Raw genomic sequence first — 18,157 nt, forward strand, 5'->3', positions numbered from 1 at the left:
GAAATACTCTCCCTTTTCTTTTCTTGTGTTTTTGAGATAGAACCTCATCACGGAGCACTGGTTGGTCTAGAACTCACTGTGTAGACCAAGCTGGCTTTGCATGCACAGATCTCTCTGCCTTTGCCTCTCAAGTGTTGGGATTAAGCGTGTGTGCCGTGTCTGCTACATTTTTCCTTTTGTAATTAAACAAATTATTCAATTGAATAAATACTGTGCATTCAATCTATTCCTCCAAATCCAACTACCGTGCCCTTCCCCCCATTTCTTTTGTGAGTCGTCTTTTTTCCTTTTGAAATTTGGTTTGTAGTTTCATGTATTTACGAACAGAATTTCATATACTTATGTACCTAAAGTCTGGGACAATAAATGAGAAAAAATACATTATTTGCCTTTCAGAGACTGGCTTAATTAATATGACTATCTCCATTTATATCCATTTTTCATAACGTTATTCTTCTCTGTGGCTAAAAAATATTGTGTTGTGCGTAGGTGCCATATTTTCTTTATCCTGTTTAGTGTCATTGGATGCATCATTGATCCACCCATACAAGTAGAGGGTGCTTTGACTGAGTGGGTTTGCCCCCTACAATTGCATCAGTATCATCATCCTTCCTGTTATCCTCAATGGCAGGGGTTAAAAATGCTGACCTGAGCGAGCTGCAGGAGATCGCCTCTGAACCAGACAGCACCCATGTGTACAACGTTGCTGAGTTCGACCTGATGCACACGGTGGTGGAGAGCCTGACCCGGACCGTATGCTCCCGAGTGGAAGAGCAGGACAGGGAGATTAAAGGTAAGAGAGGACAGAGAGACCCAACGGACGTGAGCATCACAACCTGCACAGGCCTGGCACTGTCTTCACACGCCTATAACCACACACACATGCACGTGCACACTCACACACAGTCACGCAGACACGCAGGCACCCACGCAGGCACGCACGCAGGCACGCACGCAGGCACGCACGCACGCATGCGCACTCACACATATCTATAGACACAGTGCTGCCACTGTGGACACTGAACCATAAAGGGGAGAAACCATGTCCATAGGCTTATCTTGCTCACAGGTCCATGACCATGCACATCAGTCAGTTATGGTGGGCACAGGCCTACCATGGGACTATAAAAATTCCTATTTTTTTTCCAAGTTGACTTTCTTAATACTTTTCTTTCCGATGCCTCTTGAAGGTAAGGGGCTTTGACTAGGAGGGATTTTTCTCTGAAGTGTTAGCATTTAGACTATTCCATTTTTCAAGGCAAATGCTTAATTTCAAGGTAGTTGTGCCATCATGTAAGTTGTAAGGAACAGTTCACAAAGAACTACCGTGGTCTTTTCCAGCTTTAACCTAGTGGCAGCACCGAGCAGAGAAACCCTAACTCCAGCAGGCTGTGAGCAAGGATAGACGCAGAACAAAACACATTTTCATCACAAGAATGCTCCCACACTCCTTCACACCCTCTTATCAACCTCTTGCTAAATCCTGACAGCCCATAGAGTGGTCTCCATGTATCTATGTATAATATATATATACATATACACATACACATATATATTCATTTCAGAACAATTATACAAATGGAATTATCCACTATTCAGCCTTTGAGAATTGAATATTCATTCATGCCGAATACTTCTCTCCAGATTTTTCCAAATTACATGTGTATCAATGGCTCTTTTGTTTTCACTGGTATGGATGTACCACCATCTATTCAAGTGTTCGCATGCTCTGAATTCTTTCCAGAATACAGGATACTCTGATAAAGCTGCTGTGAATATTTGTTTATTGATTTTTGTGTAAATATAGGTTTTAATTTCTCTGGAATAATTTCCAGGTGTGCAATGACTGAACAGTATCTTGGGCCCATGTTCAGTTTAATTTGGTTTTCATTGACAAACTGCCAGGTTATTTCTAAACTCTAGATGTTTATGCTCCAAGTGGTGACATGTGAGTGATCCAGTTTCTGTGCATTGATGTCAATGTTGATGTTCATTCTGGTTTTGTTGTAATTTCAGACATTCTGAAAGGCTTATGGTCAGACAACTTTGTGGATTTTGATTTTCATTTTTCTCATGACTAGGAATATTAAACTTTCCACTTGCAGAACAGTTTTGTTCTGCTTGTCCTCTGTGGAAAAACACCTCTAAAGATTCATCAAGAACAAAAGAATGAAGCATTCTCTAGTTGAACTTTGTGTGCCAATGTCAGTTAGATATAATTCTTTAGTAGTTTTAATTCGGGCTCTTTGGCCCGTTCACCTTGTTTAATTTTCTTTAAGTAATACATTTTTAATTTACTGTAGCTATATAGTAGCTATGTAGTATATAGCCTTTAAATTTTATAGAATTGAGTTCTCTCATTTCATCATCATCATCATCATCATCATCATCAATCTACAAATTTATTTCTTTGTGCATGTGTGCACCCTGACTTGTATGTAGAGGTCAGACACAACCTTTGGGAGTTGATTCTTTCCACTCCTGCTTCACTGAGGTTATTTCTGCTGCTGTGTAATTGGGAGGCTGACCGGATGAGACCTTCCAGTCTATTCTGTCTTCACTTTCCATGCTGGGGGAATGCTGGGATTGCAGGTGTATACCAGCACATCCTTGGGTCTTGGGAGCTAACCTGGGTAATTAGACTTGTGAAGCTATAGCACCTTTGCCCAGTGAGCCGTCTCCTCATCCATTAGTTATTCTTTCTAAGTTCTAAAAAGAGTCTTTCTGTTTCTATATTACTTAATTAATATTAGAATATTTTTGTTCTATAAAAATTTTACTTGGGTATTGATTGGAAGTGCATATATAAATTGCCTGTTACCAAATATCTACTTGGTAAAACAATCATTTTCAGTTTATTGGGGATATAGAGTTTATGAATGTCTTCATATAGTTAGATATGATTTGATTTCTTTCATTAACTAACATTTTATATATTTTTTAGGATTTACGAATCCTATCTGCTTATTTACTATGAAAGTTTTCCTAGAATTGTACAAATTATTTAGCTTCATAGGAGTGATTTTGATTAATTTTTTAAAATTTTAAAGTCTACATGTTTATTTCTTGTACATAGAGATGGATTTGATTTTTGTGTATTTATTTTGTATACCATCTGTGAGTTGAGATTACTAATTAGTTTGGAAGTTTTCTTCTAGATTTAAAAGTTTTTAATGTAGAAAATGATGTAATTAACAAATGGAAAAATTTTCCTTTTTCCAACTTTTCTTTCGTTTTCTTGCCAGGTTTCATGTAATTATTGCATTGGGATATTGTTGCATTATTCCCTCCTGTAGAAAGAGCATTTTTTCATGGAATCGGTCCATTTTATAAATCTAGAATTCTGTATAGTATCCTTTTGATATCTGTAGAGTTTAAAGAAATAGTTCTCAACCTTCCTGTGAAACGCTCCTTTTACAGGGGTCTCCTAATATCATAACAAAATGCAGATAGGTATATTATTATCCATGGCAGTAGCAAAATTATAGTTATGAAGTAACAATAAAAATAATTTTATGGCTTTGGGGTTACTGCAACATGAGAATCTATATGAAAGGGTTACATAATCAGGAAGAGGATCACTGGTCTGTAATTATGGCTTCAGCATCCTTCCTGAGTGGCATGTATACAATTCTCTTACCTGCAGCCATTTTTCTTTATTATGACTGTGTGTCAGAAAGAGTGTTATTGCTTATTTTTCCATAAATGATAGAATCACTATCATACGTGATAGATAAAGCTAGAAGATAGATGAAGCTAGAAGTTTTCTCATTCCTGTTTTAATCATCAAACAGTTTCCTGGACAATGTCTCCTATAGTTCAGGCTGCAGATGCATTTCCTGTGTAGCTGAGAATAATCTTGAACTTCCGACCCTCCTGATTCCACTTCCCTGGTGCTGGGATTGCAAGTTTATGTGGTTCTGGAGATTAGTCCCAGAGCTTCCTGCATAACAGACAAGCACTCCGTTAACTGGTCTGCAACCCCAGCTCACAGTAAACACGATTCAGAAAACTTGAGGGAATACATTTTACTATGCTTCTTTTATTCCATGTTTTCTGTCATTTTTCATTTGTAATAAATAATTTGGCATTCCTTTTTTAAAATTAATTTTATTTCCAGTGAGAGAGTACCACACCTTTTTTTTTTTTTTTTAAAAAAAAATCTCTTTTGAAGGAAGTCTGCTAGTGATAAAAAGTGTCTTCTTTTTGAGAATATCTTGGTTTTCCCTACGTTGCTGGCACTTTTCTTTGTTGGATGTTGAGATTTTGCTAAATGATTTTATTTCTGAACCTTCAAAGAGATTTGTGTCTCTTCCTCTTGGTTTTCAGGGTTTATAAATTATCTTTTCATATTTCTCTGTTTTAAAGATTTTTTTTTTCTGCTCAGTGTTCAGAAGTTGGAGTGTAGTTAGCTGAGTGTGAAGTCTTGTGGATCTATCTGATGCACAGTAAATTTTGTTTCCTTAAGTATCATTTGAGTACTAACTTTGTTTTCATTCCCCTTTAAGATTTTGATGTTATGAATGAAAGGTATTTTGTTAGGTTCCCAGTGTACTTGAGTCTCTGTTACTGTTCCTATTTGCTCTTTAAAGAAAACATTTCTGAGCTAGGTCATGTAGTAACCGGCTTTGCTCCAAGTTCAGTTTGGTCTTGACTTAATCCTATAACCTATTCAAGGAACTTGATTTCCCTGGTCTGCCTGTATCCGCCTACACGTGCTGAGGGTACAGACATGGGCCAGCACACCCAGCTCTGCTGAGCGTTAAGTCTGGTTGGTCTCTCTTGCTCAGGTCGGCCATTTCTGTGCTAGAAAACAAGCTTGTTCATTCTTCCCTCGGTCCACATGCTGCCGCTGAGCCCGTTCATTAATTTAGTACTGATCTTTGTCTTTTGTTTTCTGAGAGTTTTATGTTGCCATTGGCTTCAACTCTGTTTTTCATTGTCCATTTTGCACTAAACCCACGAGGCCTGCATGTCTGACACCATCCCGCCGAGGGTGGAGAGTAATACTTCATTTTTGCTAGTTACGATTAAAGTATGGGTTACTTATTTTGCTTGCTTTTGTTTCTTGGGGAAAAAAAGGGCTACTCCCTGGCCTGCCATTCACAGTCACCTTTTTAGAGAAGCAGGAGTCCCTGGTTGCTGTCCCCAGGTGGCTTCTACTAACAGTTCTGTGGGAGTGGCCTCCATGTTGTAGGAAGGCTGGAAAAGAGCTGATAGATAGACTATTGTGTGTCCCTAAGTGAAGGAGCAGGTTCTGTTGGAAGTCAGGCAGGTCCTCTCCATGATCAACACTGCTGCTACAGATAGGGACAGGGGAGGAGACATTTTCTGACTCTCCATCTCACCTTGGCTTGGATGGAGGGATGTGGAGAGATGTTGTGACATAGTATGAAAGCCAAAACAGGGTGGAATTTGGGAGGTTTGTTTAATGTTGGTTGCCATGGGTTACAGTATCAGAGAGGTGGAGTACAGTTATTTTCCGTAGAGTGTGTCTGGAGTTACTGCTGGAAGTTTTCTGTCTTTGTATGCTAGCCTTTTCCCGGTCTTTGATCAGAGAGAACAGTCTTTGTTGGGACAGATTTTTTGTGAAGATGCTGATGTTTCTATGTTGCCAGATGCCTTTACTTTCCACTTAGGGGCATTTAAGCACTAAAGAGAAAGTAAAATGACTTCTGTGGTGTTTCTTGGGTCCTGCAGAGCCTCTTGCCTCTACCTTTCTTCCCTTTGGACTTCAGCACTTCTTATGCTCTCCTTGTACATTATATCCTGAATTTTCAGTTGTGCTTAGAGAGGGTCAAGAAAGGTACGAGTAGTGTTCCATAAGTGATGATAAAAGTTCATCATCGTTGTTCAACCCTTGCCCATCACTACGTTATTGGTCTGTAGGTTACATGGGATTCATAGGAACTAGGCAGAGGGACAGTATCAAGGCCTTGTTTTAGGAGTTTGGTTTTATTTCCTGCCCCGGTTGTATCTAGGAGACTTTCATTGTTATGCTTGGATCACTTTCCTTCTCTCTTCTATCACTCTGTTTTCCTCAGACCAGATCTCTTGGGGCTGGGTTGGACACCAACCCAAGCTGAAGGATTGTGAACAAATTTGTCTGACCTCAGAGTGAGGCTACTTCAGATCTGAACTATTTTCCCATATAGCCCTGTTGATAGACAGACAGGCAGTCAGACAGACAGGCAGACAGACATCCCCCATACCCCTATACATGTACTTGTTAAGAAAGCATATAATACCTACAGTGTGCAATAATTTTCTCATCACTGTGGTTATTAAAGTTCTTTTAGGTTCCCTAAAATTTTGAGAAATCCTAACAATCTATCTCTTTATTGGCCTTTTTCATGTGGTGTTCCCCCTCTACTGAGCTTTTACATGCCCCAAATCGTTACAGAACCATTTAACATGCGCACGGCACACACATATCTAGCACAGAGTGGTTATTCAGTGTGTGTCAGTTCCTCTGCACACTTTTACGATCATTAGTTGAAGGGATACCTTCAGATGCCACGTCCTCTGATGAAGAAAAGTGTTTGTTTGAAGTTTGATGCATTCTCAGCTCTGAGAGCTGCTCCTCGTCAGACCTGGTCTGTCTATTGTCTGTTACCTTTATTGTACATTGCTGTGACCTACAAACATGGGCAGCATTAGTAACTGCCAAGAATTAAAAGACACCTCCAAGACACCCAGAAGGGCATCTTTGGATGCATGCCCACTCACTTAAGTGCCTGTTTTCCTTGTCTATTAACAGTCCTTGTCAGAGTTTCTGAGAATTAAGGTGGCCCTTAATCTCAATTTGGGTCCTAAGAACCTACTTCAGTGAATGGTTTCTAATGGAAAGTAAACACTTTGAATGAATGAAAGAGTACAAGAATTAATAATGGAACCAATGTTTACACAAAGCAGACTCTTAGGGGGGCATCATAGCTTCAAGCCTAATCCCAACCCTAACCCTAATGGTAACCATAACCATAACTGTAACCGTAACCGTAACCGTAACCCTAACCCTAACCCTAACCCTAACCCTAACCTCAACCCTAACCCATAGCCCTAGCCCTAACCTTAACCTTAACCCTAAGCCAAAGCCTAACCCTAACCCTGCCTAGTGGCTTTTCTTACATTCATTGGAATAACTTGGGAAATGAAATTTATTTGGTGTATTTCTTTCATTTAGCCTCAGCCCTTGCCACCATTGGGCCACCTACAGAGCTGATTACTTCTGAAGTCACTGCCAGGAGCTTTATGGTTAACTGGACTCACTCTCCAGGAAAAGTGGAAAAATACAGAGTTGTGTATTATCCCACCAGAGGTGGCAAGCCAGAGGAGGTAACAAGACAATCTTTCCAGACTCCCCATCCGTAGACTCTGTATAGTGGGGACGAAGCAGAAATGTTTGTGTAGAGACACTCTTCTGCTTAAATATGTTAAGTGGTTTGAAATAGATTTCTACATGTCTGAATTGTTGCTCTGGCTCTTCAAGTTGTATCCACATCGTTTCTCATCCTGCCATCCAGTCATCCTAAGAATGGATCAAGTATGCACTTAGAAGTTAGTTTACTTTTCTCTCCCAAATTAGCAAGTTCTAATTTGACTAAGGTTTCCATGAATTTTGTTCTATTTGGGAGTAGCAAGGGGTTTCTGTCATTGTGAAGACTGCGTGTTCCAAATTATAGGGTAATAGGACGGGCCAGTCCTCTGGCTTTTGGAATTTCCTGAACATTTATAGAGATCAGGGCCATGGAAAGCCATCTTGAAGCGGCAGTGGCCAGTGTTCTCCACCATGGCTAGCTGTATCTAGAAGAGAACACCTATTCTCAATGGTGAGGCCCTTCTTCCCCGCCTGGATGCAATGATTCACAGAGTTAAGACACGATGAAATAAATCTCCAGTTCCTTTTGTTGTCCTGACCTCTGACTGACCTCAGAATGTTTCACAATGTCCTTCTCTACCCAGGCAGAATCTGTGGGCTTCATTTAATTTCAAGCATTACAGAAATTGATCATGGAGTTTCAAATCATCTCATCCAAAGAGAAAAATAAGCCAAAATCCTTGCTGTGGCTCTATTTTTCTCATGACTAACAAACCTTTTAAATGCTTCCCAAAGTGCCATCGGGAAACATTACATCTGCTGTTGCCATATGAATGGGACCAGAACAATAATTAGCCCAGAAACAATGCAATTAGCATTATATATGAATTAAAAAACAACCATGGATGCATTCCATAGAAGCACATCCATTTATTTACAGAGACAAGGAGAATTGATCCTTAGAGTGCAAGACTTCACACACAAATAATAAAATATTTAACAAGATGTTCTTGCTGCAGATATGTTTGCTTGTTGGTCTCAATTCTGCATGTGAGATATTTCATCTTCTTTTCAAACGGTTCTTTCAACAGGTGGTGGTGGATGGAAGTGTGTCCTCCATAGTGTTGAAAAACTTGATGTCTTCAACCGAATACCAGATAGCAGTGTTTGCAGTATCTGCCCACACCGCTAGTGAAGGCGTGCGGGGAACAGAAACCACATGTGTGTATTTACTCCTCCTCTTCTTCTAAGGTGTCCTGCCTTGCTTAGATCGCCTATTCCTAAACTGAGCTGATCAGGGTGCAGAGACACCCTGTCAGAGAGTCACAGGAAGTGGCTGTCATGATGAGTGTGGGAGAGGATGGTGCTGCAGTTGCAGCTTTCCAGATGTGTGTATGGAATGGATTTTACAAATGTCTTGCATGTTTTAGGGAGGGCAACTGTGGTGGCGAAGGAGTCAGATTCATTCATTCATTCATTTATTCATACAACAAACATATTTTTAGCAAATATCTACTTCGAACCAAGAGCTGTGCCAAATTTGTTAGTCAGAATTGAGAAATTCAGGGACTTCTTTCCCCCAGGGAAATAGTGAGGGAATCACAGTGCATTCCCCTCAATATTCATCTCCTCATAATTTAGATGAGCGGCTGAATACTGACAGTCCCTTCACAGGGTTGATCACAATTACACATGCACATACTACATGCACACACACATACATGTACGCATCAGGTACATACTCAGAATCCTAAGAAGAGACAATCGTAAAACAACAATTATTTAGTCACTTGAAAAACTGTGTTCTTATTACATCTTGAGTGCTATGCCAAAGTGGCCTAAATCGTATGCATTTCACCAAGCAATAACTGTGTGAACAACACTGAATACTACATCCCAGGACCATGGTGCTTTTCCTACATGCAGTGCTTGGCTTTTGACTGACAGCGATCTGACAGGCTTGTGTCGATGCTTCTGTTTTGGAGAAATATGTTTTCTCTTTTTACAATTAGTTTTAAGTTGCCATATGAAGTAATGGTTTCCATTGTGGTATTTTCATACATATGCATCCCATTTTCCCTAAATCATCCACTTCCTCTCCTCACATTCCCATCCTGTCATCCCCAGCTGCCTCCCTTCCACTCCCCCAGACAGTTTCCTTTTGCAGAAAGAGTCTAGTGGCTGTGTCCCCGCTCATGGAGTCTTCAGTACAAGCCGAGTCTGCAAAGTAGGGACATTGGGACATTTGCATATGTTAGTGCCATGAAGTCTTGTCGAGACTCCAGAGGAAACACGGGCGAGAGTTGAAAGTGTCAGCGCAGTGATGGACTTGAGAATGTGGTTAAGAAGCAGGTGCGGTCATACTTGAGGGATTTACAGCTGTGCCCTGAAAGAGCAAAATCATCTTTTCCACCAGTGTGATGTTCACACTTAAGGCTTTGACCTAGAGCTTTATTCCTAATCCCTTTCTTCCAACCCTTGAAATATGAACTACGGCCGGCATTGTTTTTTAATTTAATTTTATATTTTGAGAAAGGGTGTCACTCAGTTCCCCAGGCTGGTTTTGAACTTGAAACAATCCTCCTGCCTTCTTCTGAATGCTGGGATTATTAGCATGGCCTGGAATACCTGGCATCGTGTTTTCTTCTTAGTTGATTTTTTCCCCTCACGTGCAGTATTATATGAGAATTACAGAGAGCCTCTTCTTGCAGTGTCCTTACCCATGGCTTCCGACCTGGAGCTGTATGACGTCACTGAGAACAGTATGCGCCTCAGGTGGGATGCGGTGCCCGGCGCCACAGGCTATCTGATCCTCTACGCTCCTCTCACAGAAGGTCTGGCTGGAGATGAGAAAGAGGTAACTCCTGGCTCTCAACTGTGGCCCTCGGGCCTTTGCCCTCCAGATAAAATTTGTATTGTAAAAATAATGTAACATTCAGAAAATTCAAGTTGTCAAAATAAAGACATAGGTGGTAATCATACTACCTATACAAGGCTATTTACAAAAGGCCAGTTGTACATTAGTTTGCCAGGCTAAGCCTTACACTCAGGATCCCCCCACATGCTAGGCAAATTGTGCCGCTGAGACACTTTCTTGGCCTTTCTGATGACATTTCATTTACAGTCTTTCTATGTCTTGTATTCTATTTTCTTTGACTTCCCTTTCATTCTGTTTTCCTCTCTCCCATTTCCTTACTCCTTTTATGATTCTAGGAATCAAATCAAGGACTTTACACATACTAGGCAGGCGCTTCACCCCGAGCTCCACCCTCCCATCCCTTTAGCATATTTTTAAAACATTGTTTTATAATTTTAATTATGTCAGTGCTTGTGTGTGTGTGTGTGTGTGTGTGTGTGTGTATGTGTGCAGATGCTTGAGGGGGTCAGAGGAGCGTGTAAGATCCCCTGGAGCTGGAGTTAGAGGTGCTTGTGACCACCACCACCCCCATGTGGGTGCTGGAAACCAACCTTCTCTACAAGAGCAGGATGCACTCTTAACCACTGAGCCGTCTCTCCAGGCTCCTTTCAGTGCATTGTAATCTGCCAAGTGAAGACATTTTTCTAGACAATCATTTTAATTTCATCTATTGTGAGTATCTTCCCATTCCATTAAGGGGTATTTTACACCGTAGATTTAAACATTGCATTTTGTTATTGATTTGTAAAAGTTATATTTAATTAATTTCATGTTGTTGGACATAGAGATATCTTATTCAGTACATAGTGTTTAATATTAGCATCCCTGCCTTGTGTTTTTGCATGATTGGCCCAGTTACTTAGAGTTGATTTTCAAAAGTTGTTTTTGTTTTTTTTTAAATACTAGATATTCTCAGATGGCTCTAGAGAAAGTTTATATATGTTACCTCATATAGTTTATAAGTAACTATGTGGTTTTGTCTTTATAATTTGAGAGGCAGATAAACATGTCTCTTGGATAAGAATTTGTGTGTGTGTGTATGTGTGTGTGTGTGTGTATGTGTGTGTGTGTGTGTGTGTGTGTGTGTGTGTATGTGTGTGTGTGTATGTGTGTATGTATGTGTGTGTGTGTATGTGTGTGTGTGTGTATGTGTGTGTGTGTGTGTGTATGTGTGTGTGTGTGTGTGTGTTGGGGGCAGAGATTTACTTTGGGTGCCTTCCTCATTCATTTTTCACAGTACTGTTTTGAGACAGTGTCTTTCATTGAATGTAGGGCTCGCAAACTAGACTGGACTGGACTTAGAGAGCCCTGGCATCCTTTTGTCTTGGGTTCTCCGGGATCCCATGATGCACCACCCGATCTGGTTCTCACATGGCTTGTGGGATCTGAACTCAAGTCCTCTTGCCCATGCAGCAGTCTCTGTCTGAGGGACTTCCCCATGCTCAATGGGGTTCTTTGATGTTTCCATTCAAAATTATAAATATTTAATTGACACTGATTTAGTGTAGGAATTTTAATGTACCAGGAGCAACTTCTGTAGCGTAGCCATAATAGGGAAAAGAGACCATTCCATGCCACTCAGGTAGACACCTCGCTTCTGGATATGGACGAGAGAAGAGAGGCAGTTTGCAACATAATTCTCCAACTGTCCAAAGGCCTGCCTCAGATAACCCAGTTCTGTGGAAGTAGAGTATGGTGACTCTGAGTCTCAAGGACAAGCTTCAGTGACATGTGTTCTCTTGTTTTTATGGTTTAGACTGTTTCTTTCCACTCGCATCTAAAGTTGGTCTGAAGTTCACTTTAGCAGAAGAAGGCTTTACATTTGGAGCTGGAAAGATGCTAAGACTCAAGAGAAAATAGAAATGGAAGGATTCTAGCTGACAACCGCCGTCTTTAAAGGATGATAGCACCAAGCAGAGTGAGCGTGGGAGAACAAGACAGCGCCCACCCGTTCAGGCATGCTGTCATTCCTGATAAGACAGCTGCTCTGCACAATAATTTGACATGTTGAATATGTGTACTTTAAAAAATAAACCGATTTATTTATTGATTATGTATATAATGTTCTATATGCATGTATACCTGCAAACCAGAAGAGGGCACCAGATCTCATTATAGATGGTTGTAAGTCACCATGTGGTTGCTGGGAATTGAACTCAGCATCTCTGAAAGAACAGTCAGTGCTCTTAACTGCTGAGCCATCTCCACATCCTCATCTGTACTGTTTTAAAGATGTAGGATGAGAGGGTACTATCTTACAAGAGTGTTTTCTCCCTCTCTCACTGTCTGTCTCAGTCTATCTCTGTCTCTCTTATAAACACACACACACACACACACACACACACACACACACATACACACACACTATCTTATAGGCCAGGATGGCCTCTCAATGGGCTGTTTAGTGTGGATAACCTTGATCTTCCTCCTTCTACCTCTCAAGTGTATGTCACTAAACTCAGTTTGCAAGAATGAAATTTTACTTGTTGTGACAGAACACTGTCAACACCAACCATGGTCTCCCTAAATGGGTGTATTTATATCAAAGAATACCATAAAAGCATGACTAATGACAGTGGTGTCTCCATGTAGCAGCAAGATTATATTAATATGGGCTTGCTTGTGTATATTCTTAGGCTCTATAAAACTGAACATTGATAAGAACTGTTGTGTTAGTTCTGTTACTATGATAACACATCACAAATGGAAGCAACTTGTGGAGTAAAGGATTTATGTGGCTCTCGCTTCTATATTACAGTGCATCATCAAAGTCGGGGCAGGATCTTAAGGTATGGCCCTGAGGCAAGACCTCAAGTAGAGGCCATGGAGGAATGCTGCTTAATGGCTTTCTTGCTCTGCATTCTTTTAAAACCTAGGGCTACCTGCCCAAGAGCAGCACAGCCTACATTGGGATGTGCCCTTCCATATCAATCATTAATTAAGACATGCTCCACAGATTTGCTTACAGACCAGTCTAGCAAGGGGAATTTTCTCAGTTGAGATTCTCTTTTCCCAGATATGGATAAGTTTTTGGCAAGTTGATGAAACCCAGCAGGTATGGATACATACAAACACACAAAGTTAAGTTAGAGCAGTTAGTTTTTCATCAGTATTAGGACGGATGTGTCAGGCAGAGCTAGGACTACAGAGAAACGTATTGGTATACATTAGACCTTTCTAAAAAAGATAATCTGAATTGTATAGGACGCATTTTTCATAGTTATTAACTCCGAGTAAGAGCTATACCAGATATATTGTTATCTGTGTACATTTGTGTGTGTTCCGATAGTTCAGCATTAACTAGGATTGTGCAACTGGAGACCGTGGGGGATTTTTCTTCCCTCTAAAACATAAAACTGTCTGTCAGACATTTGATGCCCAGTTGTCACATGAGAAAGCCTATATGCAGTTTGACAAAGTTCAAAGGCCGAAAAAGTTATCCCAGGTTCAGGAGAAAAGTTAACAAATTGGTTGTCATGCTAAGCCTATCTCTTCTGAGTACCTGAAGGGACTTGCAGTTTTTCCAGATGGTCTCCCTGGTAAATGGAGTGACAAAACTGGCCCAGGGCAATTGAGTTCGGAGCAGAACCGGGCATCCAGCCCGAGGACTGGTTAGAATTAGCAGGCAGTAACAAATGCCCATTTGGCCTTGCCTTCAGCACGCCGCTCTGAGGCAAACATCTAGAGAATATGTCTAATTCTGTTTCAGCCCCACTTTCCTGGGGGAGCAGGCAGCAAGGCTGTTCTGGCTACAGTTACCCTTTGTCCAGCTGTAAAGCATTATCCCAACACAGCGTGGGGGGGGGGAACACTCAGTTTTCTGGGGTTCTATATTATCAGCTTCCAATGTAAAACAACTCAGAGACACATAATTCTGGCTAAACCGTGAGGAGACACACAGTTTCATTCTAGGGAGTGCCACGTTTACTCAGTTCTACTCTTATTGGAGCAAATAACACACACGCACACACACACACACACACACACACACACACACACACAGAGAGAGAGAGAGAGAGAGAGAGAGAGAGAGAGAGAGACACACACACACTGGGAAATGAACTAATTGCATGTGTCCTTTTCAGATGAAAATCGGAGAGACACACACAGACATTGAACTGAGTGGGCTATTCCCCAATACAGAATATACAGTCACTGTGTATGCCATGTTTGGAGAAGAGGCCAGCGATCCTGCTACAGCACAAGAGACAACCCGTGAGTAGGGGCAGGGATTCGCATGAGATGCTATCACTAAAGCCCGAAGAAATGTTGTCTGTTCTTTCAGTAAAGGAAGAAAACAGTGTCTTATCTGCGACATGGTGGATGTAAGAGTCAGCCCACGTGAAAATATGCAGTTACTCAATGTCTGTTTTATACTCGAATAAATTAATATTTCTTCTAAAAATGTCTGCTGTCCTTCCACGAGTCCCTTATTATTGCGTTTGGTCTTTAAATAAAATTTTAGTAGGAAGGCTAATTTTTACTTTTCTGGTGTAGTGCATCATGTGTGCTAGACAAGTGGTACACCACAGTGATATATTCCATCTAGGAGGCCAATTTTAAGTAAATTGTTCAAAACATTTTAAGAAAAAAGTATATCTATGCTTTGAAAATATGATAATAGATGAACTATTATGGTATGCTATCAAAGTTTGCCATCGGCCACTAAACATGGCTCTATCCATCTTTTGAGTCTTATGAGAATGCAGGAATCACCTGTCCTTGGAAAGAGATGAGTAGGCCCAATATCTACAGTGCTTGGACTTGGCCACTCAACTTGAGGCAAAAACATCATAGAAGTTTAGTGATAAAGATGTTTTCCCACACCCATTCTTTGTTAGTTCAAGCTATACTATCCTGCTCTTCAGAACACTAATTAGAACATCACATCTGGAAGAAGAAAAAATAATTTGCATCAGAAATTATCTCTATACCACTCAAGGTATTTGTGGAAGCTATCTGTTAAAAAAAAAAAAAACCAAACCAAACCAAACCACCCAACTGTCTGTCTCAAAGAATACTCATTTGCCTATGATGAGTAGCTGGAGGGAGAGAATGAGAGAGGGAAGAAGGGAGAATCATTTCAAAATGTCCCCAAATGGCATTTTTATGTTTTAAGGAAAATAGACTTTTTTCCTGCCCTGTCACCAAAATGTAATTGGGTTCTGGAATGATGTAAGGCTAAGCATGCATGAGGCTTGATCATATCATTTTATTTTATGTCCTACACTTTGTAATAGCTCCTGAAGTATAAAAATGATCCCTAACTCCCAAGAGTTCTGCAATGTCTGAAATCTGTGTGCGTGGATGTAATGGAAACCTTGACCATCGGGATTGAGGACATTATCCAATGGAGATAAGAAGAAGTTCAGAAAGGTGGCCTTGTATGTCTCCAAGGCTCTTACTCTGTTGATTTTAACAGAGAAATAGTCTAACATTACAGTTTAACGAGATAAGATGGAACTTGTTAGACTCAAAGGGGTTATCTCATCAGTGGCACTTTGTGCACTTAAAAATTGGGGAAAGCTCATGACAGTTCCCAAAGTTATCCTTGTATGCAGGTAGACAGCACCTTCTTCCTTTTGCACATGGACACACACACACACACACACACACACACACACACGAGAGTTGAGTGGATGAGCTCAGACTTAGTTTTAGGTGTCTTGTTTTTTTTTTTTTTTTTGTTTGTTTGTTTTTTTGTTTTTTTGGTTTTTTTTTTTGATTTGGGTTTTTTTCGAGACAGGGTTTCTCTGTGTAGCCCTGGCTGTCCTGGAACTCACTTTGTAGACCAGGCTGGCCTCGAATTCAGAAATCCACCTGCCTCTGCCTCCCAAGTGCTGGGATTACAAGCGTGCGCCACCACCGCCCAGCAGGTGTCTTGTTTTTGAGCCATTGGTTTCTTATTTATAACATGCACTCTGCAAAAAGACACAGTGAGTTTCCCAGACCTTGCTTCCTTCTATTCCTAAGCATGTATAACTTTGTTCTGCCCTTCACTCTCTACAAGAGCTTCTCTGTTAATTAGGTAACTTTGTTGATCTTTATGAGAGTGTTCATCACGTATTTTGGGATTATATCATCCATGAGAAGGACTCCTGAGTGTCAAGGGAGCCGTTTCTTGTGTTGCACTGACTTTAAATGATTTTTAGCTGTTTAAAGTTTTCACTCTGCTCTGACCCTTAGTACCCTTAGCCCCACCAAGAAATCTGAGGATCTCGAATGTTGGCTCTAACAGTGCTCGGTTAACCTGGGACCCCACATCGGGAAAGATCAGTGGTTACAGAATCGTGTACACCAGTGCAGATGGGACAGAAATCAACGAGGTAAGTTGTGGGCCGTGATAACTTTCAAGCTTCTTGTGTAGTTGTTCATCATGGCTTCTTCGTCAAAGCCTAGTGGGATGAGCTAATTAGAGCATGCTAATATCCCGTCATCTAGTGCAGTCCCTACAAACTAAGCAGTCTTGAGCCTCAGCTGGGTCTGCCCCTTGTCTGACTCTGAACGACACAAGTTTCTCTCCTCCCTCTGTCTGTCTTTTTCTTTTGGATGCTGACCAAGATGTAAGTATGCATTTTTTTCTGATACTTAGGGGCTGCCTTCCTCTATCCCTAAAGTCCCACTCCCTGCTGTGTGCTGCCTGCTGTCATGTTGCTGACATCTTTTCCTCCATGCAGCTGCTGAGATGTTGTTTGTCTGCCTAGGGGGCGGAGAGCATCTTTTAAACTAATAAAATTGTCCTTGAACTTCGGCAAATCAACAATGCTCATAGCATAATATGTAATTATTATATATGACACTAATTTCCTTTCATAGTTCATGGGCCTCAGAAGGTGGGAATTGGATATATGACTGTCCTGACACGTGAACGGGCCTGAGCTGCCATGTTCTCAGTGAACTTTTACATGTCAGAGCATGGTCTAGGGAGGATGGTGCAGCTGATAGCTAGTACTGACGTCTACATCTCTGAGCTTTCTCTTCATGTGAAGCCTCTGGCACCCAGCTTCAGGAGTGTTGGCTTGAGAGTCCCATGACACATGTCCAAAGGACAGAGAAAGTACCAAATGGAATTGTATCAGCTTCTGTAATCTAGACTCAGAAGTCTAAAGTCAGGCATGGTCACACACACGTACACATATATAATCACAGCATTTAGGAAACTTGTACAAAAGTATGAACTTTATAAGAAGCCCGCATCTTAAAGAGACATTTGATATCATCATTGCCATACTCCATTGATTGAAAATGTCAGAAATTTCTGCCTAAATCCAGTTCACTGTGGGAAGAAACTGGTCAGATTGGCAGACATGTAAGAGGAGCCTGTAGATGGGAGCTGGCCACCAGCTTGACTATCTCTGAAGAACAGAATATGCAGGTTAAACAGAAGTTGGGAAGTGTATGTATCCGTGAATTTAACAAACTGACCCAAAGTTTGGATTATCTTTCTGTTCTTGAGTAAACAGAGACTCTAGGTTTCTGTTTCAAATATTCTAGGTTGATGAATTTACAACTAAATTCTGATTTAGAATAGAATTGAGCTTTCATAGGAAGATACTCAGAAATAATAGAACTTGCTAAACTCAAGAAACTATAGAATCTTGTGTGTGCTGACTAATACATTTAGGAATTCTTTCCTTAGAAATATGTTCTAGCAAGATAGCAAGGATTTTGTCAGTTGTTGTTTTATTTTTGCTTATCTTGGTCCAGGAAGCTAAGAAAAAGAGGGAACTATGTTGGGTTACATCATTTCTATTTTCTGACCAAGTAAAATAAGTATTTTCATATGTTGGGACAAACTTTCTTCTACAATTAAATGGAAGTAATATTTTGCAGTGCACACTCTCATCAGAGTTGTTGTGTAATAGACTATCAACAGGGACACACTTTCTAACCTGGACAGAGAACATTCAACCCTTCCCCTC

The 18,157-nt window shown here is 40.7% G+C and overlaps 1 protein-coding gene across 3 annotated transcripts in view; it reads left to right on the top strand.

Moving 5' to 3' along the window:
- Window positions 1-18,157, top strand: part of Col14a1 (collagen type XIV alpha 1 chain) — a 216,402-nt gene that overhangs the window by 77,103 nt on the left and 121,142 nt on the right. For all 3 annotated transcript variants that reach the window (XM_052160565.1, XM_052160567.1, XM_052160566.1), the window contains exons 9-14: window positions 632-793; window positions 7,184-7,335; window positions 8,410-8,539; window positions 10,030-10,175; window positions 14,321-14,450; window positions 16,422-16,561. In XM_052160565.1, coding sequence (XP_052016525.1) covers window positions 632-793; window positions 7,184-7,335; window positions 8,410-8,539; window positions 10,030-10,175; window positions 14,321-14,450; window positions 16,422-16,561 — 860 coding nt within the window. The remainder of the gene's footprint in view (window positions 1-631; window positions 794-7,183; window positions 7,336-8,409; window positions 8,540-10,029; window positions 10,176-14,320; window positions 14,451-16,421; window positions 16,562-18,157) is intronic.

This window comes from Apodemus sylvaticus, chromosome 17 (assembly GCF_947179515.1).
Source record: "Apodemus sylvaticus chromosome 17, mApoSyl1.1, whole genome shotgun sequence".
NCBI classification, from domain to species: Eukaryota; Metazoa; Chordata; class Mammalia; order Rodentia; family Muridae; genus Apodemus; species Apodemus sylvaticus.